A 26,876-nucleotide genomic window follows, 5' to 3' on the forward strand; every position below is an offset into this window, starting at 1 on the left:
CACCCCTCATCCTTATGAGTATCTCCAAAAGACTGGGTTGGCATATCTTAAGATTGATATGATGCCTTGAACATTGCCTATCACTGAAAATTAATTAATCATAAATGCGAGTGGGTTGGTTCTAACACATTAAATCTAACCGATTGAGGTACGCATACTTCACAAAATGTATTTTTCAAAGCATTAAACAAATAATCTGATAAGGCCATAAATCATTGAACCTCGCAAATTTCCCTACTTAAGAAATGAATATATAAACAAATTTCTGGTTGAAAATTCAACCACCAGCGTGACATTATGCTGATAAGTATAGTCATCTGTCCATGCATGACTCCATGCATGTTCTCTTTCTCGAGTTGGCTCCTGTAATTCATGAAGATATCTGACTTGGAGCTATATATGTACATGACTTTTGAGCACCAGCATGTACTATATTAGCTAGAATCGCTACCTTTCTTTGCAAGTATTTGAAGAGTCAGTCGAACAAAAGTATCATCTCTCTTTCGAAACTAGGCCACGAGTACGTCCACGACAGCCGAAACCCGGTTAGCCAATTACAAAACTAGCTAATACTAACATCTCCACACGGCCATGAATTTCATACACAGCATCGACAATTTGAAAGTTTGGATATGCGTGGCTCGATTTCAATCAGTTGACGGGAAATGGATCATCATCAGATGTGATCATGCATGAATCCTATGGCGAAAGGACACACATATACAAACAAAATCCGTCCTGGCATTCAGTGCACAGCTACAAACAAACTAAACTAGTTTAAGTACACAGTAATAAAGTATTAAACCCTAACTAATCCGTGTCCCTGCCGTCTCCAGAGAGAGATAATTAATCAAAGGAAACAAATTGATGATGAGTGGCAGTGAAGGAAAGCTACTGCAAGTACGTGTACATACTATACATGCTCCAGCCTACAAGCTAACATGCATGCAAATCCCCAGCTAATTCTCTTGGGATCAGTTTACTATGTCCAACCACGGAATTAACCGAAATTCCATCCTTCACTAAACTATAACTAATCAATTAATTACCGCATGTCCACATGCGTATAGCTACTACAGTAATTTAATTTGATTAGTAAATTATAAATAAACAATCTACACGAATGTACTCTCCTCGGTGGCTGCATCAGACGATCATTCCTTATTCCTCTGGTGCCTTCTCTACTCAACCAGAGCTAATAGCTATAATTAACCTCAAGGTTCAGGCTGGAGTAAAAACTGGGTCACTTAGTTTATGTGATTAGTTAATGTTTTTTTTAAAAAAAATTTACTGGGGATCAGTGAAAGGAAGGGGATTAGCTCGCAGCTACAGACCGGGCACGGCCAGGGTAATTGTTGCTTGACGCTATTGCCGCTGTCCCCTCCCCTGCCTTCTCTCTAGATCTCCCTCTCCCGGCTCCGGCGGCACGTGACATGTGGACTCTCTCCTAGCTGGAAGATAGATTGATGGATAGATAGCTTGGCTAGTTCTGATCGTCTTCTTCTTCTTCTCAGGAGGTGATTTGCTCTCGATCTTGCTCAGACATGGCGTTCGCCCAAAGCAATGCTGGTGGGTACGCACGCATGCATGCATCCGGCAGGCAGGGAGACAGAGGAGGAAGAAGGGGTTTTGGATTCATAGAGGGAAATTAATCCAGACTACTCCATAAAGGGTCAGGGTTATTGATTGATGATTTCGGTCTGTAAATTTACTGGATGCATCAAAAAGACCAAAATTTGAAAATTTCAGAAAACTTGGAATGTTAATTATTTATGCATCCAAAAAATGGAATTTAAATACATTTTGAAAAAAAATTGAATTTTTTTTAAAATTAAAATTTGAAATTTTCAGGCAAAATAGTTTCGTGGGGAGGGGGGATTGGAATTACCAAATTTTAGAAATTTTGAACCAAAATTATAAGGATGAGCACATATAAACCCTTAGACAATACTTTTAGAGAATTTTTTAGAAATAATATTACTCCCTCCGTATTTTAATGTATGATGCCATTGACTTTTCGACCAACGTTTGACCATTCGTTTTATTCAAAATTTTTGTGCAAATATGAAAATAGTTATGTCATGCTTAAAGAACATTCGATGACGAATCGAGTCGTAATAAAATAAATGATAATTACATATTTTTTTGAATAAGACGAATGGTTAAACGTTGGACAAAAAATTAGCGGTGTCATACATTAAAATATGGAGGTAGTATTTTAATAAAAGAAAGCAAAAATAGAAGCTGATCAGCTAAAATCGCAAGTTTAATACCTTGAAAATTTGCTAAAGGGTACCCTACCGAACTGCGATTGTTTGACAGTGTTATTGATCCACTTAAAAAAGTAAAAAGGACATGAAAGGGCACGGTATGGGGCCTATTGAACAAACGGAGTTCGATAGGTCCTACATGCACAGTGGTGCACAGTGTCGCACAGTGATTGTTCTCTTTCTTTATTTTTTTATCCTCTGTTGAACAACCGCAGTTCGACAGTGTACTTGTCGAATTGCGGTTGTTCGATATGTACCCCTATTGAACTTTGGTTTTCGATGGGTGATAAACTTGCAATTTTAGTCTGTCAACCTCTATTTTTTGCAATTCTCTATTAAAAAAGTATTATTTTTAAAAAAAATCCTTTTAGAAACCTTTTCTCTTATATGTTCATTGGTATATAACCTTATAGCTAGGTATGGTTTGATACAGACATAATAAGTGTGTCTGCGACAAGGTTTTCCTTACCATTTTATTAGAGATGATTACTGCTACCCGGTTGATATCATGGTTATCGTGTGGTTATTATAAAAATTAACTAAGAGGGTAATTACCAAAAAAAACCATGAGGTTTTAACAGCTAAGATGGTTACCATACTATGGTAATCGATGGGTAACCGGTTACATGGTATTATAAACCCTAATGCGTGTGTTAAATAACAGGTTAGTCTATTCGATTGACAACCACTGCGTTGCTGAAATTGTGTGATAGATGCGGTGTATAGAAATCATTTGTGATATACTCGCAAAATATCTGTGCTTTGCTATGGATAAAAATAATATACTCCCTCCGTTTCGAAATGTTTGACACAGTTGACTTTTTAGCACATGTTTGATCGTTCGTCTTATTCAAAAACTTTTGTAAAATATGTAAAATTATATGCCTACATAAAAATATATTTAACAATGAATCAAATGATAGGAAAATAATTAATAATTACTTAAATTTTTTGAATAAGACGAATGGTCAAACATGTTTAAAAAAGTCAACGGCGTCAAACAACTCGAAACGGAGGGAGTATAATACTATACCATAGACAAAAGTATACCTCTCCGTAAAAAAAAAACCCAATACAAGCTACCAACCTGGACATATACGTGTCCAGATTCGTAACTAGAATTTATCTTTTTTTTTTGATATACTAGTATTTTTTTATTAAATATGTTAGCATTTTTTTCCTTAATTTTGATATATGGTATCTACTTGTTTCAAACAAACGTTAAACTATTATATAATATCAGAAAATATTAGGAACTAATTTATAAAAGTACAAGAGTAACAATGGAGATAGAGCCACCACCATCACTAGTGTCTTTACATTCGTATATATAGTCACGCTCTTAATTGGAGAATTATCCTACAAAAATGAGCTAAGCACCATCCGCCGCCCGCGCTCCTCCCCACGGCCAGACCCACCACCGCACGCCTCCCTGGCATTGGATCCGCCGCCCATGTGCCTCCCCACCACCGGATCCGCCGCCGCCGCCATAGATGCTGTGAAGGGGAGAAACCGAGGGTAAGGGAGAGGAGAGGGGAGGGAGGGCGGTTTCGTGGGTGGTGGGCTTTTCAATACTGTAATTGTTTTTTTTTTTTTTGCTAGTAGTGCTCTTTACGTACCACTAGCGAAAACTCAATTTTCGTTAGCGGGACCGTCTCAAAAGATAGAGTTATTTTTTATGGCGGATCTTCAAACGCCCGTCAGTAAAAATTGGTTTTCGCTGATGGCTCGCAACCTAGAATCCAAATATATTTTTACCAGTGTTTATTTTGTTAGTACGTCAATAAAAAAATAAAAATAAAAATAAAAGGGTGCTGCCATAAAAATTCGTGTTTTTAGCAGTGACGGCAAGTCGGCAAGCAGAGGATCATCAGGAAGGAAATTAATTAACTGGGGGAAAATGACACTGATGTCAGGTAAAGCATTAAAGCCCATCTTTGACTGGGCTCCACACATAACAGCTGGGCCCAATAAGAGTGACAGTAACACGGGGCCCACATGCACGGCCCCCTTGATGGCCCACAGTAGCGTGTGCAAGATCAGGAACAGAAGTTGAACTTTGCCCCCAACGCATCAGCGTCCTTGACTTGGAAAAACCTAACATGATTAACGTGATTTGACTTTTCTTGAGATAAACTCGTTTTGTTTTGGATCAAACTTAAAGCCTTTTGTTTTACGATATCCAATGACTCTTTACCCTTTGAGCTTGCAGTTTAAGTTATAAGTACTGCAACTTGACCTTTTGTCACTACAAAAAGCTGCTTACCACAGCTAATCTTGCACAATTGGAGCAACCAACTATTATGTCAACCAAGATAATCTTGCACAAATGGAGTACAAACTTAAACCGTCACTGACGTGGCATGCCAACATGTACTATGTACCATCTCCTGTCGTGTCTTGCTGATCATTTCCCTCTAATTGCAGTAGTTGGTGGCTTATACTTATCCCCCTTTTTTTTGCCATTAACAACAGGTGATGTTCATTTCACTCCAGCGGATAAGCTTGATCGATGTGGATTAGCACTCATTCGTGCATCTTGCCAGTCTGGCTAATTAATCAGTCGATCGGCTGCAAATTAAGAGTTTGGTGTGGTAGATTTACTTGCTTTTCAGACGACGCGTTAATTAATTAATCACCCTCCTAACTGCGCACTTGGCCACTTAATTAATCCCGTTTTTATCAACGCTAATTAACATTTCATGTGCCATGATTAGGAAAGCTAGGCTCAATTAATGCATAACTTTGTTATCTGGTGGTTGGATGCATGCATCCCTGTGCTGGTTTCCTACGTATGGCCGTATCTGGAAAGTTTGACGTCGAATTGAAAATGTCATTTGTGGAAAGTGCCATTGATTAAGAGGAGATTATATGACCTGATGACTAGTTTAATTAATTGTTTCTGAATGATCAACAGAGATTCGTAATGGTGCAGCTTGTAGTTCTTTTAAGAAATATTGGTGATCGATTTCGAGATGCACGTCACCGTCCTTTAATCACACATCTGAGGTATAGTATCTTTAATTATTAGTGATCTTTAACAAGAGTGAGTGTCATTGCAGATATGGTGCTGCCATTATTATCAATCATATGGACATGACTCCACGGCTAATGGTAAACCAGCTACCACTCTATCCACCTATACTTCAAATAAAATTTTCTTTTAAACTACTCATCCGATCTACGATCCGATTACACCGTTATGTTCGTAATAATTAAATCTTTATAACAAGATCTCACATGATTATATTTTAATGAAAAATCACAAATTACTTTTATGATATGTCTAAATTACTTTTAGATTTCACTAAGTTACTTCTTAGACATATAAAAGTAAATTCAGCAAAGCCTAAAGGTAATTTACATATATTATAGAAGTAACTTAGAACAAAAGAAAGTAACTTTAATACATGCATTTTTCATTGGACATGATTACACAGCTAGTCGTAGCTGGTTTATACTTCATCTAGTGTCTTCTTTCAACTTGAAAAATGCAATAGTATATATCTTATGTATGTTGAAGTTAACATTAAACTTACTTTTAAAATTTGTTAAACTTATGTGTGTTGATTTGTACTGATTAAATAAAGTTTTCTATATAAATTCATATTTTATCCCTACAATGAATTTACTTCTAATGTCGTGACAAAGTTACTTCCGTTTTGTTTTAAGTTACTTTTATAATATATATAAATTACTTTTAGACTTTATTAAATTTACTTTTTATATGTCTAAGAAGTAATTTAGTCAAATCTAAAAGTAACTTATATATATATATATATGATAAAAGTAACTTACGTATATAATAAAAGTAATTTACAAATATAAATATTTTTTCATCGTAATATAATCATGTAAAATCTTGTTGTGAAGATTTAATTGTAACGAACACAATGGTGTAATTGGATTGTAGATCGGATAAGTAATTTGAGAGAAAATTTTATTTGAAGAGAAAAAAGGCGTACATGTCTATCTTAGTCCTTCCTGCTACGTGGGTGTGTCAGTCTCTCTGCAGTCAGTCAAGTACTAGTGGAGAAAGCGATAACGTAAGCCGAAAATGAATAGATAACGAGATCGTACGGTCGAAGGTGCGTCGCGCGATTAGACTAAAATGAAAGCGCGCACTGTTTAGATTTTACGCAATCATATAGGTCTGATTCGGATCGGATAAGTGTATGACATGCAGCTGGTTGTTTGGTCAGAAACAATGTGTTTGATCGAATATAAAACTACAATATTTCTCTTGATAATATTTGAAAAATAAAAATTATTTTCGGTCTCCGCAGCTATGCACGCAACCTCAAGTTGTAATTATATACGTATATATATCCAAGTATACCAGCTATCGGCGTTATACGAAACCACATCCCTTCCGAAATCCATAAATATGGTCTATTTTGATTGGGTTCAATAATACGGAGTAATATATTAATATTGGTGAGGTTATGATTAGTTGGAATGGCTTATGGCTATCTTGTAGCTAGAGTTGCTACACGATAGCTCTATAGCTACACGATACCTGCCGACGTTAATTGCAACCGCGGTTACAACAGTAAACACAAACAATCTATTGCGTGGTATTATATGGTAGTCTAAACTATGGCTTTCACCAAAATCTGCAACTTTAGCTTCCAAATCAATTTAACGACTGAAAAAACACCATTCATAATTTTTTCTTCATGAGAGGTAAAACACATCATTTTCTATAAAGCAATAAAATAGTTATAGACGTGGTTATATCATCCAAAAGTCCTGGTAAAAAAATACTCCACCTACTACGCTACAAGAGGGTGTGGGGAGAAGGGCGTAGAAGGCAAAGAGCAGTCATGGCAAGGTCAACAAGGTAGTGGCCGCGGAAGAGGAAAAATACTTAATTAAATTTTTTTTATAAATGTTTGACCATTCATCCAATTTGAATTTTTTAAAATATAAAAATATTTATGTCATGCTTAAAGAACATTCGATGATAAATCAAGTCGCAATAAAATAAATAATAATTATATAAATTTTTTGCATAAGACGAATGGTCAAACGTTATTAAAAAATCAATGATGTCATACTTTAAAATACGGATGGAGTACGGAAATACGATGAACAAATATTTCTATGGAGACAAGGAAGGAAAATCGATGAACATTTGATCGACCAAACCAAATGTTATACACACTTTATTCAAACAAGCCAAGGCCTTGTTCAGGAGGCCCAATTTTCTAGTCCATTCACGTAGAAAGAGGCTGGGAGTAATTCACTTGCCGTCCCTCAACTTTACATCAAGTTTGTTTGACATCCCTTATCTACAATACCAAAATCTTCACCTCTAAACTATACAAAATTGTGCAATTTGGGTTCCATAGCAATATGGATGCAAGATTTCATTGACGTGGTATCCTAATCAGCAAAATAAAAAATAAAATAAATATTTAGGGTCCACATGTCAGCCCCATATGAGAAGAAAAAATGTGTGGCCCATATGTCAGCCCCATCATCTTTCTTCTCTTTTCTTCCCTATCGAGAGAGTGGGGGCGCTAGCGGGAGGGGGAGAGGAGGCCAGCCGCGCCAGCGGGACAGGGGGAAGAGGCGGCCGACGAGACTGGGAGGGAGGGGGAGGCGACAACGTTTACGTAGGCTTGGAGGATGGGCGGCAGCGAGGCAAGCAAGGAGGACGGCGGCGGAGAGTGGGAAGACGAAGCTAGCGATGAGCAACGCAGCGTGTGGGATCGAGGCTGAGACACAAACGAGGTTGGTCGCGCCCAGCGCCACCAAGTTGTGCATCACTAGCTCCATCACCTCGGCTCACGGTGCGGCCACTTGGGGTTTAATGGGGATTTAGCGATTTGGTGAAGGGGAAAGTGAAAGACGACAGGTGGACGACGTGGCAGGGAACTCGGCGAGAAAGAGAGAGGATGGCCGGATGGGTGGGAATATCAACCGTGGGATTCTTGTCAGCCTCCTCTTACATGTGGACCCCACACATTTTTTTTTCTTCTCCCTCCACTTACATGTGGACCCCCCACATATTAATTTTATTTTTATTTCGCTGACTAGGATGCCATGTCCGTGAAACCAGACATTCATACTGCTTTAGGACCCAAATTACATGGTTTTGTATGGTGTAGGGGTGAAGATTTCTGGTATTAGAGATAAGGGATGTCTACAAACTCGACGTAAAGTTGAGGGATGGCAAGTGAACTTTCGCCTGCAGGCTTGGACTTTCGGCTTCCCAAACAGGCCTTGAGTGGTTTTGAATTTGCCCTGTAATTTTGTATTTAGGGAAAATTTTGTGTGTTTTGGCCTTTCGATTATCCAGCAAAATACGTGGAAACAAATTCGAATATGAAATATGGCCCATTAGTGCACTTGAAGCGGCTGAACGTTCCAAGTCAAACTTTCAACTACAGGCTCAAGTGGCCCATTAGTGCGCCATAAATACAAACATTGCCTGCCTATTTTAATTCTTTGCAACAAAACAAACCCATTTGATATATTTCCAATTTGTATATTTCGGGCATGTTCAGATTGTAGTCAAAATAAACCTTATCAAATTTTAGTAAAGTTGTCAAATATGTGCATACATTTAGATTTTTTTACCAAACTCTGATAAATACATAAGAAATACTGCTAAAATTTGGCAATATTATCAAATTACCAAAATTTTGGCATTACCAAAATTTGATAAGGTTTATTTTGGTTACAATATGAACAAGCTCTTCTGTAAAACTTTGAAATGACAATTTATTTTTTAAAATCTTTTGAAAATAAAATAAATATTTCCCTTTCCAATGTTCAGTCAGCCCATCAGACCGAATTTGGGCCCAAAAGGCCCATCTCGGGGAGCCCGATCCGATCCAAACCGAGCAGAGCAGTGCAGTGCACAACCGCCTCCGGAAAATCGTATCCTCCTCCCTGATTAAAAAAAAAAAAAAATCCGCACACCGCTTTCGCTCGTAAAACCCAAATCGCGAGAGAAATTTCCCCACACCCGCTTTCTCCTCTCCCCCCCCCCCCCCCCCCCCCCCCCCAACTCGACGCGCCGCCGCCATGGCGTCCGCCGAAACCCTAGCCCGCTCCCCGTCGCGGGAGCCGTCCTCCGACCGTCCCCGCGCCGACTCCTCCGAGCCCCCGCGCGAGTCCTCCTCCGAGCCGCACCACCACAACGGCGACGGGAGCGGCGGCGCGGGAGGGGGAGGCGACTCGTCCTCCCGCCGCCGCCGCCGAAGCCGGTGGGAGCAGTCGAACGACGATTCGGCCGCTAACTCCGGCGGGGAGGGCGGCGGCGGGGGCGGAGGCGGAGGGGGGCGGAAGCGCAAGTCGCGGTGGGCCGAGGAGGAGCCCCGCCCCATCATCGCGCTCCCGGACTTCATGAAGGACTTCGCCGCCGATCTGGACCCGGAGGTGCACAACCTCAACGCGCGCCTCCTCGAGATCTCCCGCATGCTCCAGTCGGGCCTCCCCCTCGACGACCGCCCCGAGGGCGCGCGCTCGCCCTCCCCCGAGCCCGTCTACGACAACCTCGGCATCCGCATCAACACCCGCGAGTACCGCGCCAGGGAGCGCCTCAACCGCGAGCGCCAGGAGATCATTTCCCAGCTCATCCGCCGCAACCCGGCCTTCAAGCCCCCCGCCGATTACCGCCCGCCCAAGCTTCAGAAGAAGCTCTACATCCCCATGAAGGAGTTCCCCGGGTACAACTTCATCGGCCTTATCATCGGCCCGCGCGGTAACACGCAGAAGCGCATGGAGAAGGAGACGGGCGCCAAGATCGTAATCCGAGGGAAGGGCAGCGTCAAGGAAGGGAAGCTGCTTCAGAAGAGGGACATGAAGCCGGATCCCAGCGAGAACGAGGACCTCCATGTGCTTGTTGAGGCTGAGACGCAGGAGGCATTGGACGCCGCCGCGGGTATGGTGGAGAAGCTACTTACCCCGGTGGATGAGGTTCTGAACGAGCACAAGCGGCAGCAGCTGCGGGAGCTCGCGGCACTGAACGGGACAATTAGGGACGATGAATTTTGTAGGACTTGTGGGGAGCCAGGTCACCGGCAGTACGCTTGCCCTAACAGGACGTCAACATTCAAGAGCGAGGTGCAGTGCAAGATCTGCGGGGATGGCGGGCATCCAACAATTGATTGTCCTGTCAAGGGCACTACTGGGAAGAAAATGGATGATGAGTACCAGAACTTCTTGAATGAGCTTGGGGGGAGCGCCCCTGAGTCGGTGACAAAGTCTAGTGGTCCAATGTTGGCTCTTACAGGGAGCGGCGGGAGTGGTGGCAGCAGCGGCGGCGTTGGTGCTGGTAGTGGTAGTAACCCGCCATGGGCTGCAGGTGGTGGTGCTGCTGCCTCAGGGGCAAATGGGATCAAGAAGGAGTATGATGAGACCAATCTGTACATTGGGTACTTGCCACCTACCCTGGATGATTCAGGGCTGATAGGCCTGTTTTCACAATTTGGAGAGATTGTCATGGCGAAGGTTATCAGAGATCGCATCACTGGGCAGAGCAAAGGATACGGTTTTGTGAAGTATTCGGATGTATCCCAGGCTAACGCGGCAATCGCTGCGATGAACGGTTACCATCTTGAAGGGAGAGTGATTGCTGTTAGAGTTGCAGGAAAGCCGCCACAGCCAGCTGTTCCTCCTGGCCCACCTGCAGTGCCAGCACCACCAACATATCCTCCTGCAGATCCTGCTGCTGGTGGCTACACCTCACAGCCCTACATGGGAGCACCACCGCCACCACCTCCAGGGAGCTATGCTCCAGTTCCTTGGGGGCAACCGCCACCATATGCTTCATACCCTCCGCCGCCACCAGGTTCTAGCATGTACAATCCTCCACCTCCTGCACCAGGCCAAGCTACACCACCTCCATATGGTGTGCAGTATGCACCACCACCAGCTCCAATCCCTCCACCAGGCACTGCTCCATCAACTGATGGGGCGCAGAACTACCCTCCTGGTGTAACACCACCAAGTTCTGGTGCACCTACTCAGCCTGTCCCAGCTCCAGTATATGGAACTTCCGGCGCACCAAATGCGCCACCTATGTACCCTCCACCTCCTTATGGTTATGCCTCTTATTATCCATCGGTGACACCAGTTCAGCCGCCACCACCTCCACCACCTGCTGGCGCTGATCCCTCGCAGAGCCTTGCAAATGCACCGTGGGCAACTCACAGTGCACCACCTCCACCTCCTTCTGGTGCTGATCCGTCGCAGAGCATCGCAAATGCACCCTGGGCAACTCACAGTGCACCACCTCCACCACCAGCTACTGCTGATCACTCACAGAGCATTGCAAGTGCACCTTGGGCCACTCACAATGCACCGCCTCCACCACCACCACCTTCCAGCATTGAGCAGCCTCCTGCTACATATGGTGCTGATGCAGAGTATGATAAGTTTATGTCAGAGATGAAGTGATGTGAGCCAAGATGAAGCAATTCTTCCAACAGTGGAAAAAGGTAACTTGACATTATCCATTTGATACTGCTCATTAATCATATTCAAAATTATTTGGGTCTATTGAAGATAACCTTATGGATGACTGGGAGACCATTCATGTTGTCTATTTCGATAATATTACGGTGAAAGTTTGATTGCTGGACATCCTCTAACATGGAATGCTTGCTCATGCCTTGTAAAGGCACAAATTGGCTGGATTACTTTGTAGTGGCCAGCCTTCATTATATCTAATTTGTTTTAAATACCTTACAGAGTATTTAATCTTTAGGCCACATATGTGAATTGGGATTAATATGTCATCGAACTTAGATCAGAATGATAATACACTGAAGGAAAATTGTTGAGGCGTATACATGAAATTGACCAAGTGTTCACCGTTTATGCAGTGAGGTTTTATTGAAGTTCCATCATTCTGCTTTCCTTTTGGGTAGTAAAGATGCATCATGCTTTTTCATTATGTATTCATCAAACCTTTCAGATATTTTTCCAGTTCCCATGTAGCTTCCTGTGGGGATATGTATTCCCTTCTTATATTTTCACTGAGAACACCTCTAAATAGTATCAATAACTGTGCAAATTGCCTTCCATTGATCTGAAATAGTGTTTTCAGGTTTGTATTTAATCTAGATATATAAAAATATGGCATGTAAATATTTTTTCAATTGTGGCATTGATCCAGCGGTCAAGCATTTACCATGCTTCTATATGTTCAATTTTCTCATGATTAAATGATATTTGGATTTAAGAAAATGTTCCAATACATTGTCTGTGCACTTTCTGTTATCCCTTTATCATCTTTATAGGCCATATGCTCGGACTAACATGTTTGATTTCGTCTCAACTCTTTTGGCAGGCTTAAGGTTTCTTGGAGCTAGTGCCAGAATGATTTATTTCTTGTTGGAAGTTTGGGACTCACATCTTTAACCTTGCTGTGCTGTTATGACCATTGCAGAGGTTTCATGATTATGAAGGACGTTAATGACAGGGCACAGAGGAAACCAGATTATCTGCTCTATCTCCATCTTCGAGAACCATTTTAAGAACCATTTACTGATGCTTTTCTTATCTTAAAATTCTTGTCATTACTTGGCATTTTTCCTGTGATGTCACTTTAATTGTCTGTTGGCTGTGATATAATCTTTATTCTCACTGTTACTGTTTATGTTTTTCTTCACTCTTCAATTTGGTAAGTGCTGGCAGTCCTCTTCATGTGGATACCGGAAAATTTGCGGCCCCATGGTGATTGGTATAACGTGTGAAACATATGCACTATGCTTGTTTCTGTTGAATCTCTTTTAAGTTTTTACATCTTACGCTTTGCCTAAGTTGTTTGGCAGTTTGCTCGTGACAGAGGCAGCCAGAGTTAGTGCTTGCTTCTCAGGTATTGTTGAGATGATATGAATCGTCCACTGTGGAACGTACTAACTTTTGTTTTAATTTGGATTGCTCTCTATATTTTCCACTGACAATCAGTAATATGAGTTTCTTTAATTAATTTGACTTCTTTTCACATTTTCTACTGACAAAGAGTAACAAGTTTCCCCTTTTGATAGTAAAATATATGCATTTGGTATGGAAGCATATCTGCCATGCTGGAAAGTCATCGGTGCAGAGGTTCTGGATATGTTTTTTTTGCCGCTAATGACTCTCTTAACATGTAAATGAATTTCTTTTCCAACTGAACTAGGACATGGCGACGCACAGATCAAGTCATTAGTCTGGAGGCTATGTTCAAGATGCGTACTGCAACAATTATTTATGTGAGCTATTCTGAAGGTTTTAGTTAGCTGAGACTGATTGTAGGTTCTAGGTGTTCCGGGAGTAAAGAAAAGTAGGAGACATAATAAGCTAGTGAAATTTCCTTATATTCTCATTCAGTTGTTTTTAACTTGCATTAGTTAACTGTCCATTGCCATGCAGATATACCATCCAACTGGCTTGTGAAAAAGAGATGCAAAAAAAAAGGAGATTTTAATAGGCTGTTCTCATGTTCTCTTTAAAAGAAAAAGGTTTTGTTTTGAATGTGCTGTAGGGGAATATATACAACGTCAAGAGATGAAAAAATTTTCTGTCTTGCATCTGTGATTTTTTGTTGCGAAGATTAGCACTCTCTTGTTAATTGTTATACTAGTTATAGGATGGTTTATTTGGTGAATATGTTTTTATTGTCTAAAGAAACTAGTAACTATAGGATTGTTGATTGGTGAGTACGTTTTTATTATCTCAAGAAATGCATGTAGCCCATGTAGGTTTGCTTCTCTATGCTTTGATGTGACAAACACCACCTTGCAGCGTTGACCACCCCAACTTTGCACACATTGTTGTGGGTATTTGGCTTTTCTTGCTTGGATGTTGGAAATAGTGTTGCCTAGGCACATACACCTGTGTTGAAAACTTGGAATCCACTCGGATTGGCCTGTCTGATTCAACACGAAAAAACTGGATGCATGATAAACTGCTATTAGGAATTTGACATGGGTGATGAAGTTTGTCAAACTAATTTTGGGGACAGGTTTTTGTGTAACACTAGTTGTTACGTGAATTGCACCTTATTTGCATTTCTTATTGCTTTATTTAATCTTTATGGGACTATGGGTATTGTCAAGCCAAATATGGAAGACTTCTTATAGATCCTGAACCAAGCATGCTCAACTGTCATGCGTACTAGCCGCTCTACTTGGTCTATTTATTCTTTGTTCACACAGGTTGATCGAGGATGCATTGATATATTTCGTCCTGGTTTCTTTGGACCAGGTTTAGCACGTTCTTTATAGTATGTACTAACTGAAAAGAAAATGGAACATTCAGATTTTGTGATGTCGAATTTCTTTAAGACTGCCAAAATTTAGTGCTAAGGAAGCGACAATCTTCGCCCCTTAGGGTGTTGCATGTTAGTGTTTTGGCCTTAGTTGGCTTTATTTGTGAAGCTTTGCAAATTCATTGCTTTATTTTGCTGTTTGGTGGGAGTAAGGTGGCATATTGCTAGTCATTGCTTTATTTCTGCTATTTTTATGCATTTGTTCGTTAGACATATCTGAAGACTACTAATTTGGAAGGTTGTCTCATGCTTGTCTTTTAGTTTGGTGGCATTCCATATGTTAGTTTATTGCATAAAGGTCCACTTTGCCACAAACTTGTAGACTCGTGTCCAACCACTTGAACCACGTATTATTGTTTGGCTGTTTATTTATTGGTATTAGGTCGTTGGTATTTAGTATTTGTTTTGACATCTGCATTGTTGAAAGCTTCAAACATAATTCCTCATGTAAGCACAAGCATTTTGTGTTTGAAATTTGTTTACAAATATAAAGCATTTCTAGAGTGCTATATTTTCTAAAACTCGTGTGAATGCTTACATTTATGATGGATTCTAAAATTAGTAGGAACGCATATATGTTTATGGACTGATTCTAAAAATCATAGGAGTGCTATATATACACACGGAGAGAGAAGTCCTGATAGGAGAATTGATAGGAAAATGGTGTGGTACACTGTTGCGGCAATGCGTCTAATAATAAAAATAATTTATGATGTTGCATTCCTGCGTCTGAATCTCGTTCAAAAAGTAAAGGAAAAAAAGTAAAGGGGAAAAAAAGGGAAAGAGTGCAAAGTTCTTCACCTGATGTTGCCAAAGAGTCGAAAAATGATGTTCGTACCAATACGGTCCGGTGCTACAGGCACTCTAACGGCAGTTTTCGGGTTTGGACATTAAGCGTTTACACCCATACTGCTTTGTTTGCGCGCGCGCTCTCTCTCTAATTTTTTTTTTTGAAACTCTCTTACGCGCTTCTGAATGGTAGGGGCCTTGCAAAAAGAAAATGCACAATTGTGTTTAGTTTATCGGCTAGCTTAAACCGTTTGCTCGCTTAATTTAAGAGAAATTCGGCCAAAGGGTATGGGTAGCTCTTCTACGGTCAGCTGCAATGGGGACCGTCTCGCGGACGGCATGATATCGGTATATCATGCTAGGGCCTGTTCGGCAGGCCAACTGCGGCGGCTGCAACTACGCACAGTGAGTGCGGCATTGTTCGCGCTGGCTGTGCTGCGCCGCAGCCCCGGTAGCCGAACATGCCCTATATTCCGTTTCTAATAGACTGTTCACATAATTATGGACGTGCACATAGATTATCTTATTTAATTATAGAGAGAAATTAACTTAAACGGTGCATGTAATACAGTAGAAGAAGAAAGCTATTTAAGAAAATTGTATTTCTAGAGAAGAGTGGAGCATCAATACGGTGAATAAGCTGACGAGAAGAAAGTAATCTTTAATGGTCAAACTGTCAATTTTGAATTTTGGAATTAATTCAGGTTTGCGGATCAGGTAGGATGTGTTAGACCCATCTTCGTTTTTTTGAGATGAGATGGTCCAACTATTTGTTTCTTATGTTATTGGGTCCATGCCATTACAAATATGCCGATTCAAATAAATACCATTACAATTCATCTATTTGTATCAATATCATTTGAATTCGTGCAAAATTAAAATCATGCCATCGCCATTATGTTTTCTGTAATCATAAAGATCAAAATAGATCAAAATATCCCTAAATGTGAAACTCACTTGTTAGTTTCATATTCTTCCTCCATTCTCCCCTTTCTCTCACTTCCCGGCTAAGCCAAATGTGGTGGGCGGCAAGGACCTCTTCCCCAGGGTCTGCTCTCTTGCAATGAGGCTGCCGAGTGCTGCGCTTGCAGACCTTGCTGCCGTTGGGGAGAGAGAAGAGAGAGCGAAGAAAAAAATTGGGGGAGGAAGATGGAAAACATAATGGCGAAGGCATGGTTACAATTTTGTGAGAATTCAATGGTATGGATACAAATAAATGAATTGCAATGGCATTTATCTAAATCGGCATATCTACAATAGTATGGATCCAATTAACCCTTGTTTGTTTGACATGAGAGATAGATATTTTTTTTGAGTGATCAGATAGCTAGGATCTTACACAAATGAGATATTTAACAATTTTTCACTCCTACAAGTGGCAATTAAGAATTTACCATTGGATCTACATGTCTGACACATGAGGACCCACATGTCATAAATTGTGAGTGATAAATTATTAATTTTGACATCTTAAAAGTGACAAAAAGTTAAATACCCTGGAGAGAATATCCCTATCAACAAGGGTGATCCATGTCACATTGTCTTCTAATCAAACACTCCTAAAAGTGGGCTCATTCCATTTCATCCCACTCTATATGATAAACCAAAGGTGATTGGTTGAAAATGTATGGAGTATTCCGATTGGTACAAAATGTATGGGTTTTTATAAATTGAAATTAGCGTCTTAGAAACTCTTATTTCTTCTGTCCCAAAATATAGCTACCTAGAACATGATGTGAAATTACCTATTTTTATGAATTTAGACAGTCTTATCCAGATTCGTAGTACTAGGTAATATCACGTTCTATCCTAGGTAATATGTTATTATATAAACTTTAAATTCTTCAATAACTATTTTTGGGGATAGATTGATTGGTTGAAAATGTATGGATTTTTATACACTGGAATTAGTGTGTCAGAAATCTTTATATTATTCTATAAACTTTAAATTCTATAAAAATAATTATATTTTACATGTTTTAAACCTGAATGAATTGATTAGTGCATTGACATCGCCCCGGGCGGGCCATGCTTCCAAACCTCGAAAGTTCCTTCAGCAAATTAATTCCTTGTTCTAAAAAAAATCCTGGTTTTTCTTTTCATTGCTGGAGTAGTTACACATAATATAACACACCGTCTTCACCAGAATCAATTCGACGACCAAATCGGAGCCCGGTCACCGCCGGACGACGAAAAGTCTCTCTTGGTGCATGATTGCATTTGTTTTGTGCGGGTGGCAATCCATCAAATCTTGTTTCGTTCTATTCTATTACTGTTTGCTGGCCCCAGTCCTCTCCCAAGTTGGTTGCAGTCGTGCAGACCGTCGACCATTTGCTAAGAAAATGATCAATTTGAGCCATGTGACGAAGACCAGAGATCGATCAGGTTTGATGCCATCTTGACCAAGTCACTTCATGTCAGGTTGGGTGTAGTAACTAAACTTGGACTAGTGTAGATCAATAGTTTTCTTTCCATTCCATGGTGACTGATCTTGCCGTCTCGGCCGCGGCACACACACCTCCTCTCTCCCTCGCCGGAACGGCAGCCAGGGTGGCCGCGGCTAATCGTAGCGATGTCCACAATTACGAAGCTTTCAACGTAATTTTGGACATCAGGATTTAAACATTGTAACTTCACTACCACACCGCTGGACAGACATATTTCTCTTCATGTCTAAACATTGTAACTTCACTACCACACCGCTGGATAGACATATCTCTCTTCATGTCTGCGAGGTGTGTGTGGTAGCAACTACTCGCTTTATCGGACACATAATATACTTGAGCTATTGAGCATAATTATGGGTATCGCGGTTTTTAATTCCACTATCACATATGATCCCTCCGTATCTACATACGGCTCGATTTGAAATAGATGCTCGATTTGAAATAGATGGTTGATGTGTATACCTCGTCTGAACGGGTATCACTGATACCTACAAGATATCAGACGATAACTTAGAGGTATCATTATGTCCGAACGGGATAACATTGTTTTTCTATTTTTTGAAGCGTGAAGTGAATAAGTAAATAATAATCTGATAAGTAATCTCGAAAGAAGTACCGTAACGGGGACAGGAGAAGTTAAACAGAAGTCGCGGCCAGCACGTCATCCAATTAACCGCGTCGGCGTCGTCGTCGGAGGTTAATTAACCTGCCATGCTCCGCATGCACCTCCTCTAGCCGCCGCCGCCGCTTTGTGAACCACGTGCGCGTGCAAGTAGGCAACATGTCGGCCGGCCGGCCGGACGACATGTGCTGGCGGCGGCGTCGGCGGCGGCGGTGACAGGAGGGAAGAATTAATCCGGCTGGGTGGCCGGCGCAGAGCCAGCAATGGCCAAGCTGCCTCCGCCGGCGGCGAGAGGGAATTAACGGCTGGCTTAAAGCTACCTGCAGTACTACGCGCTGTTGTTTATATTAAATGTAGTGATTATAATTAGTTCATTATTATCAGATAGTGTTTCGATCGCTTCTAGGAAGGTTAATAAATTGGGTTAGCTGCTTCCAATTGCACATGCCCTTCCAAACTAAAACGATCCTGACCCTCCCGAAAAATAAAAAGTGCTGCAAATTGGACAAAAGATCTTAAAAGTTATCTTGTCGATCTTATCTTGCAGCAGTTTAATTTGTTCACTGCTTTAAATTGAATCTGTTGTGACTTTTGGTTAACAAAACAATATAAAAAGGAGTCGACGACAATATAAAAAGATCTTATTACCTAGAAGGAGTGACCGTGGATGAAAGTGGATAGTAGCTTGTTAGAAGTTTAGTGGGGCTAGGCCTCCACCCTCCCTAGTATTAGGAGTTTCTTTTTTCTTTAAGTGGTTTTCCTTCGGTTCCTTTTTATTTTTTCCTGCCCGCAGCAATATATGGCCACCTAGCCATTGCGTCATATAATTAAAACTCTGCCTTTTTCCCATTGCGTCATATAATCAAAACTCTGTCTTTTTCTAATTTCTAGTATACTGATGTGCAATCAATCGTTTGCGCGTTCGCGAAAAAACTAGCATGTTAGGAGTCCCGTTAAATGTCTCGTACTGTTTGCTGCTAGCTTTTCTGGTTCTCTAAGAGTTTCTGTTGTTGTAGCAACTCTTTCTTGCCTTTGTTCTCCATGTATCCCCTCAGTCATCTAGACCCTGTTGTAGATATAATATATTTTCTACTAATATATTAACGTGTAAAGTTTTTACATGTTCGTAAAAAAGACTAGGATTGTGACTCAGTATTATATTGAGTCCAAAACACTGATGAATATATCCAAGCTTCTAGATAGGCGTGATGCAATCGCGATCCACATACGTACGGGATCTCTGATGGAGATGGCACGGAGAGGCAACTGAAGAGAGCTAAGCTAAAGCTAGCTATGGAGAATTTTGGAGATGAGAACAACGAAGATGATCAAGTCCAAATTCCAAGTAAGCAGCAATTTAACACTTGGTCTCGATTCAACGGAGCGAGCACGAGGTAGTGATAGCTATCGCCATCGATATATCGTACTAATATTCTTCTAACCTTTATTTCTATTTGATTTTGCTTTTTCTTTAATTTCCACCACGCCTCTGTGTAAGCCCAGTCGATCCACTGATCTCTCCAGGAGCTAGTTAGCTTAATTAGATAACAATTAATTGTTAATTAATCAGTTTGCTTGCTTGCTAGCTCTCCAGCTCTGACGGCTGACCATGTTCATGTTTAGTCAGTGACCGAATCATCAGTCGATCGCCACACGATATTAGTTAATTAACTTGCCTAGCTTGACCGAAACTTCCATTTATATAAGAGTCTACAACAGCAACTACACATGGGAGAAAAAAGCTGTTCACTGAATTGGTCGTACTATTTTCCAAGGAACTTTTAAAAAAGTGGCACACTTTTCTATGAAAAAATATAACTACAATATATTTAATTATAGGATAATTATATTTTTAAACTATATTATAACTTTAAAGAAATACATGCAATTTTATGTAGAACAGGGTAATTAGCTATAGTTGTATTATAGTTACAATTACATTTACATTAACTATAATTATATTTGAATTTTTTTTAATCCAAAAATCGATTCCTTTTAGTAATTCCTTCCCAAACATCTCTGGCATGGTAGAGCATCAAGGGTATTCACAATGGTTTAAATGCTAGTGTGATCGTATTTTACACACGCGCATGTGTGAGCGTGACTTGGTAAGAATCATTAACTCTATGATTATATTGGAACTATTCTCCGTATTAGTTTGTCGATTACGTGTTAAGGAGGGTACAGTACTATTTTCTTCTTGCGTGTGGCATATCTCGGAGTATAAGTGTGGTGGTGTACGCGTACGTGTGTACTTTTCGTGTAATGGGAAAGCAAAACATTTTTGGTTTCTGGATGGATGAAAGTTATATGTTCACACAAGTTGGAACAAAGTGAATTTCATTCCGATCAATAAACAAAGATATATTTGATTGTGCAGTAGTAAATGGTTGTGATTTTAACCCCGATCTGCAGTGTTAAATTTTCAACATACTCATAATTTCTTCTTATAAATTATTTGGAGGGACCTCGGTGTGCAGGTGACATTTGGTGGCTTCCGTTGCGGACACTATGTTTGGATGAAACTCCGAGGTGAAAACCTTGCTTGGCTTGCCGATGCTAGCAACAGCGACACCCGGTGCTATTTACCTTCTTGAAGGCGTTACTATTGGATCCTTTTTCAACTCCACATCAAGGGATTTCTCCGGGTGAAAACCTTAGAATCGTTAGGATAGGACGATCTTGTTGTTCTGTCGGCGCCCATGTCCTTCTTGAAAGCTTCGTTTTATGAGTTTTTTCCTTGTTGGGCTGGTGTTCTTAGTTCTTAGGTTCAGTTTATCAATACTGGGTTTTTGCTAGTTTTCTATAAATTAACCGTGCCGTTTGTAAGATTTTTAGGGTCCGATTTTCCTTATAAATTAAATCAACTCTCTTCTTTTATAGTGAATTGTAGGAGCTCCTGCTTGTTCCTAAAAAAAATATATTTGGAGGGACATGTCCCTTTAAATCTCGTTTTTTTATTCTGATCAATAAACTGGGCTCTTTTAGAAAAATGAGATTTGGAGGAAATATGTTTGTCGAAACTTTTTTTAAGAAAAAATTATGACCGCGTTAAGGATTGAACACGGGATCTTGTTATTAAAACCATAAACCATTTACCAACTATCAGATACATCTACCAACTGGGCTCTTTTTAATTTCCAGGGTGTAAAAAACACCTTTTTGACTAGGAGCTTCTGGTCACTACTAGATGAAGTGCACTGCGGTCCATGGGATAGCTTAATTAGCTAGCTAAGCTAAGCAATTCCTTTTACACGGCGAAGATAATTCAGCAGCTTGATTGATTGATTGATCCTTAAGAAAATTAAAGAGGACCAGCAATTCCAATCGATGATCATGTCGCTGTCGTTTTCCTGTCTAAATCTGGGCACCTCAGTGCCAACTTAAAAGATGGAAAACCACTTTCGCCAATCTATACCAGACGCTGTTTCGAGCAAAGCTGATTTTTCTTTGGCAAATTGCGAACAGTACGCGAGTACCATGCCTCAATCAGTTCAGCTAAAAGTGCACTGGTATACTGCACTAAAGAAATAATTTCATGAAAAAAAAGACAGACGATTTATTTATACTTTAACAATCAATATCTAAATGTTCCGTGTAAAAAAGGGAAAGGGGTTTTGCTATTAAACAGTTGCCTAAGATTGCCCAAACCATCGGTTAATACTTCAATGGCCAGGATCACTTTGAGATTTGTGCTAGGGTTAAAACCATTTCCTCCCTCTCTCTCCACGCCCCATTCCCACCTCCACCTACGCGCCGCCACCTTCAACAACGCACCGCCATCTTCTCTATTATGGTCTCCCTTCATAGCTCATTGTCAATGAGCCATCTACAACAAGATTCTCTTGCCTAACCACTCCTCCCCTGTCTCCAACGGCTTGAGCCAGTAGATACGGTCGCCATACTCCTACCTCATAATCTCTTCGGTGAGAAGCCATAACCCCATCTCTCCTCCCTCATCTCTAGCGGATCCCGCTACCAGATCTGTCACCACGTACCATTCCTGAGTCCCTAGCCACTCTGGTAGATCTGCCCTGGCTTGCCACTAACACTGGATAATAAATGTGTCCTCCTTTCCCTCAGCTAGTGTGGCGATGCCGCCGCTTCACTACCAGTCACGAACACCACCTATTATTGGGCCACCACCACCCCGGCTATTCCTGTAAGCCTGAAAATCCTCCGTCTTCTTTCTTCCTAAACCTACTTCAAAACTTAGTTCACGCGCCGCCACTCTCAATGGCATCGGTCAAGAAGCCACTACCAAGGAGGACGGCAGGAGCACGAATCGTGGTGCAAATCAACCATGAGCAGATTCAACTATTTTTTTTCTTTTAGTTTTTTGGTTGCCTAATGAATAGCAAAGGTGAAAGGGTTGATTCTGTCTATGCTGGAGAAAAAGAAAGATGGCCATCCAACATGTAGAAAGGACAAGGGAGAAGGCTAGAAGAGATGTTTCATGGCAATGAGATGTATCTCACATCTGCACTGCAGTTGCCATCATGCACATTTATGAAGTAGTCTGGATTCCTTATTAGATGTATATCACAAATAGATGTTTATTGAGTCATGAAATTTCCAGGAATTCGGATGATGGGTTACTAGAGGTTGGAACATAAAGATTCCATCAAACCAGGGTTACAATTAAATTTTTGGTGATCGAAACATGGACACACACCATGAAAAAGCCACCGGAGAACGATTTTGACGTATGAAGCCAAGCTAGTGAGAACATTAGTCTAGGAAAAAAGAATTTACATTTTCAGCCAATACTTTTTTCTAACTAATTAGTTGAAAGATAAAATTTTCCACTTGCTATATCTAGAAGCTTCAGTGGAATACCTATGTTGAGTGACAAGACCAAATTAACCGTGCCGAGAAAAGGTGCACCCTGTTTATGAAAAAAAAACAGAGAATTGCTAAAAGACTATCATAAGTTTTTTTATATACTTTCAAACAACTGTAGTACAGTTTTAGTGTACATGTAATTTTGCAGTACTCATATACATATTATATAGACTAATAAAATTGTTATAGTGTAATTATATATAATTACATTATAGCATATACTATAGTTACATTTAAAAGTTTTGAAATAAAAACAGGTAATCTTTTAACATATTAAAAAAATCAAGGGTCTATTTTAAAATTTTTAGAAAAAAGTTTTATAAAATATATGAAATTTTAATTATATTATTAAGCTACTACTAGTACTAGGAAAGCGACAATTCCCACGCGTCTAAGTAATCTCCAATTAATTTCCCCCCTCGTCCCCAGCTAATTAATAAATTATATTAATCAATGAAAAATAATACTCCTCCGTTTTTTAATAGATGACGCCGTTAACTTTTTCTCACATGTTTAACCATTCGTCTTATTCAAAAAATTTACGTAATTATAGCTTATTTTGTTATGAGTTATTTTATCACTCATAGTACTTGTGATTTATATCTTATATATTTGTATAAATTTTTTTGAATAAGACGAATGGTCAAACATTTTAATAGATGACGCCGTTAACTTTTTCTCACATGTTTAACCATTCGTCTTATTCAAAAAATTTACGTAATTATAGCTTATTTTGTTATGAGTTATTTTATCACTCATAGTACTTGTGATTTATATCTTATATATTTGTATAAATTTTTTTGAATAAGACGAATGGTCAAACATGTGAGAAAAAGTTAACGACGTCATTTATTAAAAAACAGATAGTATAATCACTACCCTCCAAAACCCACCCACCATCCGCCCATTGCCCCAATGCCCATGGTCGCCATGACGCCCGCCTTGACGACGCCCCACGCGACGACCCACCCACTCTACTATATATCTCCCCCCTCCTCCCCTCCCCTCGCCTCATCTCATCTCATCTCATCTCCTCCAAGAAACCCACCCATCTCTCTCCCTCCAACGATCCATCCATCGATCGATCGATCCAGCTTGCTCGCTTGCTTGCTTAGCTAGCTACCGACGAGTGACGACCATGGTGGTGGTGGTGGCGCCGATCGCGGTGGCGTCCGCGGGTCTGGGGATGCTGGCCGGCGTGGCGATGGCGAACAGGAGCAGCAACAGCAGTAGCAGCAGCGGCAGAACGTCGTCGCCGGCTGCGTTGCTGCGGTGGGGGGCGCCGGAGCCGGCGCCGCGGTGCGCGGCGTGCGGAGGGACGGGGCGGGAGGAGTGCCGGCTGTGCGCGCGGTGGTCCGACGCCCGGGGCGACTGCTCCGGGTGCCGGGCGTGCGCCGGCACGCGGCGGGCGCCCTGCCGGAGCTGCGGCGGCTCCGGCACGGGCCGCCGCGCCCCCGTCCGCGTCTCCTCCTCCGCGCCGCCGTCACGGTGACCGGGATCGGAAGGAGAAGCTGTGTCGCCTCTCGCCGCCGATGGATCGATCAAACCCCCCAGGCTCGCCGTCGCCGGCGTCGAGCTAGGCAGAGCTTATAGTTGGTTCTTGATTTCTCCCGTTGCTGGGAAGGAGATGAACCTGCAACATCTGCATGAACAGCTCAGAGCACTAGATTAGCAGAAGATTAATTAGTTAGCTGATCAGTAGTTGTAGCACTAGCTTAGCTAGTTCAATCAAAAGGCTCTGTGCTTGTCTGATCTGTCCATTCCAGTCACTGATGCTGCTGCTGTTCAATCAAGGCTCGATGTGTAATTAGCAGCAGCAGATAAGCAGATTAGTTAGCTGATTAATTGTAGTGGCAGCAGCTAGTTCAATCAAGGCTCGATTTATGTGATTATGTCTCTCTGACCTGTTCATGCCAGCCACTGATGCTGCTGCTGTTGAATTGCTTGCCCAGCTTGATCCAACCTCACTGTCAAAAGTGGAGAAATGAAACAAACTGTGAACATGTACTGTGTTCATCTATCAGCAACATCTCTTAATTTTGAGCAGCTCGCTCCGGTCCTTTCTACTTGGAGTAGAATATGAGCCGTTGATCGTATTTAATCGTAAGGTTGAGATCTAGTTCTACTCCCACCAAATTTTATGGGAGTAGAAATGTGGAGGGGTATATTTGTCTAGAGATAATAATTCGCGTGGAGGTATTATCATAATTTGCCATTATCTAACTGTTCACCCTCTCCCTATCCTATTCTAATCAACGTCATTCCCCTCCATCCCTCTCCTTCATCGCCCGTTCCTCTCCATACCCGTCTTTGTCGCTGGTCCTTCTCCCTCGCTGCCTCCGTCCCCTCCAGCGCCGTCGCCTCCCCTGGCCTCGCCGCCTTCTCTGCAGCAGCGTTTTCTTATAGGGTACAGCGGACTTATAGCTACAAGCTGATCATAGAAGTGAATTTTGCTGCTGATGATATGGATCATGTTGTTATAGCTTACGCCCACCACGGGTTGTCGCCAGTCCTGAAGTCGGTCTCCACTCACACCCACGGCACGAAGAGAACCTTGTCGTCGTCGACGTCGGCGTGAACCAATGCCAGCGACTGTTTCAGACATAGAAATGCAGCCCAGCTCAGTTCAGTATGCAACATGTAAGCGCAGTTCATTATGCAACAGTTAAGCTCAATTCAGGAAGCAAAATTTCAGTAAAGATTTTGGAGGATCTTTTCATCAGCAAAGATCAAAAGTTCAGTGAGCCATATCAGATTGTTGCAATTCGGAAGATCTTTTTCATCAGCAAGAATGCGATATCAGAGTTGGGAAACTTACCAAGGGAGCAGGTCCACCAACGACCCTGCCCTGGTCACATCATGACAAAAAAAATCAGGGGAAGAGGAAGAGGAGGATGAGAAATTTTGGTAGTGATGCGGGCCAGCGTCGGGGGCTCGGGCGCAGCGCCGCCGGCCGCGTCGCCGCCTGTCGGGAGGAGGAGCAGAAACCGCGGTGATGCGTCGGGGGCGAGATGCGTTGCGGCAAACGGTCGAGATGATCATCCTATTCCAAAATTACCCCTAATCTGTATGAAAAGATTACTAATCTATCTTTTAACATAAACGGTCGAGATTAATTCTACTTGTAGTAGAATACTGTAAGTATATTGCACCGGAGCACTACTCGACAGAGTTACAGAGTGTTCAGTTCAGTTATGCAATAATTCAGTACTTTACCAAGTCAAGACTGATTACTGACTTGCATATTATTACTGCATGCTGAGCAACTACTGCAAGTAAATTACTTCCCCACTTGCAGTTACATACATAATTAGAGTGATCAAGTTGCGAAGTGTGAACTGACTAATTAAAACCGAGTCGTCTGCATCAATCGACAACCCCGGGGAACAGCCCAACAGCATCTGGTCCTGTGAGATCTTGAAAATGGTATTCCAGAATCACATTCCACTTACTACTTTTTTTTCTTCATTTCTTTTAGGGTACCAAATAATAATCGAATTCCACCACTACTTAGTGGCACAAGAAGAATCCCAGCTACCTTCCACTCCGAAAAGAAGGAAAAAAGTTAATCTTGTTGATGATCTATATTTTCTAGTTCCAAATTAACACGGATCGCAGAAATAAAAAGG

At 41.3% G+C, this 26,876-nt stretch overlaps 2 protein-coding genes across 2 annotated transcripts; both read left to right on the forward strand.

Moving 5' to 3' along the window:
- The first annotated feature begins 9,210 nt into the window (after positions 1 to 9,210).
- LOC9268114 (splicing factor-like protein 1) lies at positions 9,211 to 12,888 on the forward strand. The gene is made up of 2 exons (XM_015780772.3): positions 9,211 to 11,725; positions 12,580 to 12,888. The coding sequence occupies exon 1, from the start codon at positions 9,309 to 9,311 to the stop codon at positions 11,682 to 11,684; it is 2,376 nt and encodes a 791-aa protein (XP_015636258.2). The 5' UTR covers positions 9,211 to 9,308; the 3' UTR covers positions 11,685 to 11,725; positions 12,580 to 12,888.
- Positions 12,889 to 24,220: 11,332 nt separating this feature from the next.
- LOC9270560 (uncharacterized) lies at positions 24,221 to 25,139 on the forward strand. Its single transcript, XM_015779334.3, has one exon. It carries the CDS (start codon positions 24,386 to 24,388, stop codon positions 24,737 to 24,739), a length of 354 nt encoding a protein of 117 aa, XP_015634820.2. The 5' UTR covers positions 24,221 to 24,385; the 3' UTR covers positions 24,740 to 25,139.
- Positions 25,140 to 26,876: the final 1,737 nt, after the last annotated feature.

The sequence above is a fragment of the Oryza sativa genome, chromosome 4 (genome assembly GCF_034140825.1).
Source record: "Oryza sativa Japonica Group chromosome 4, ASM3414082v1".
NCBI classification, from domain to species: domain Eukaryota; kingdom Viridiplantae; phylum Streptophyta; class Magnoliopsida; order Poales; family Poaceae; genus Oryza; species Oryza sativa.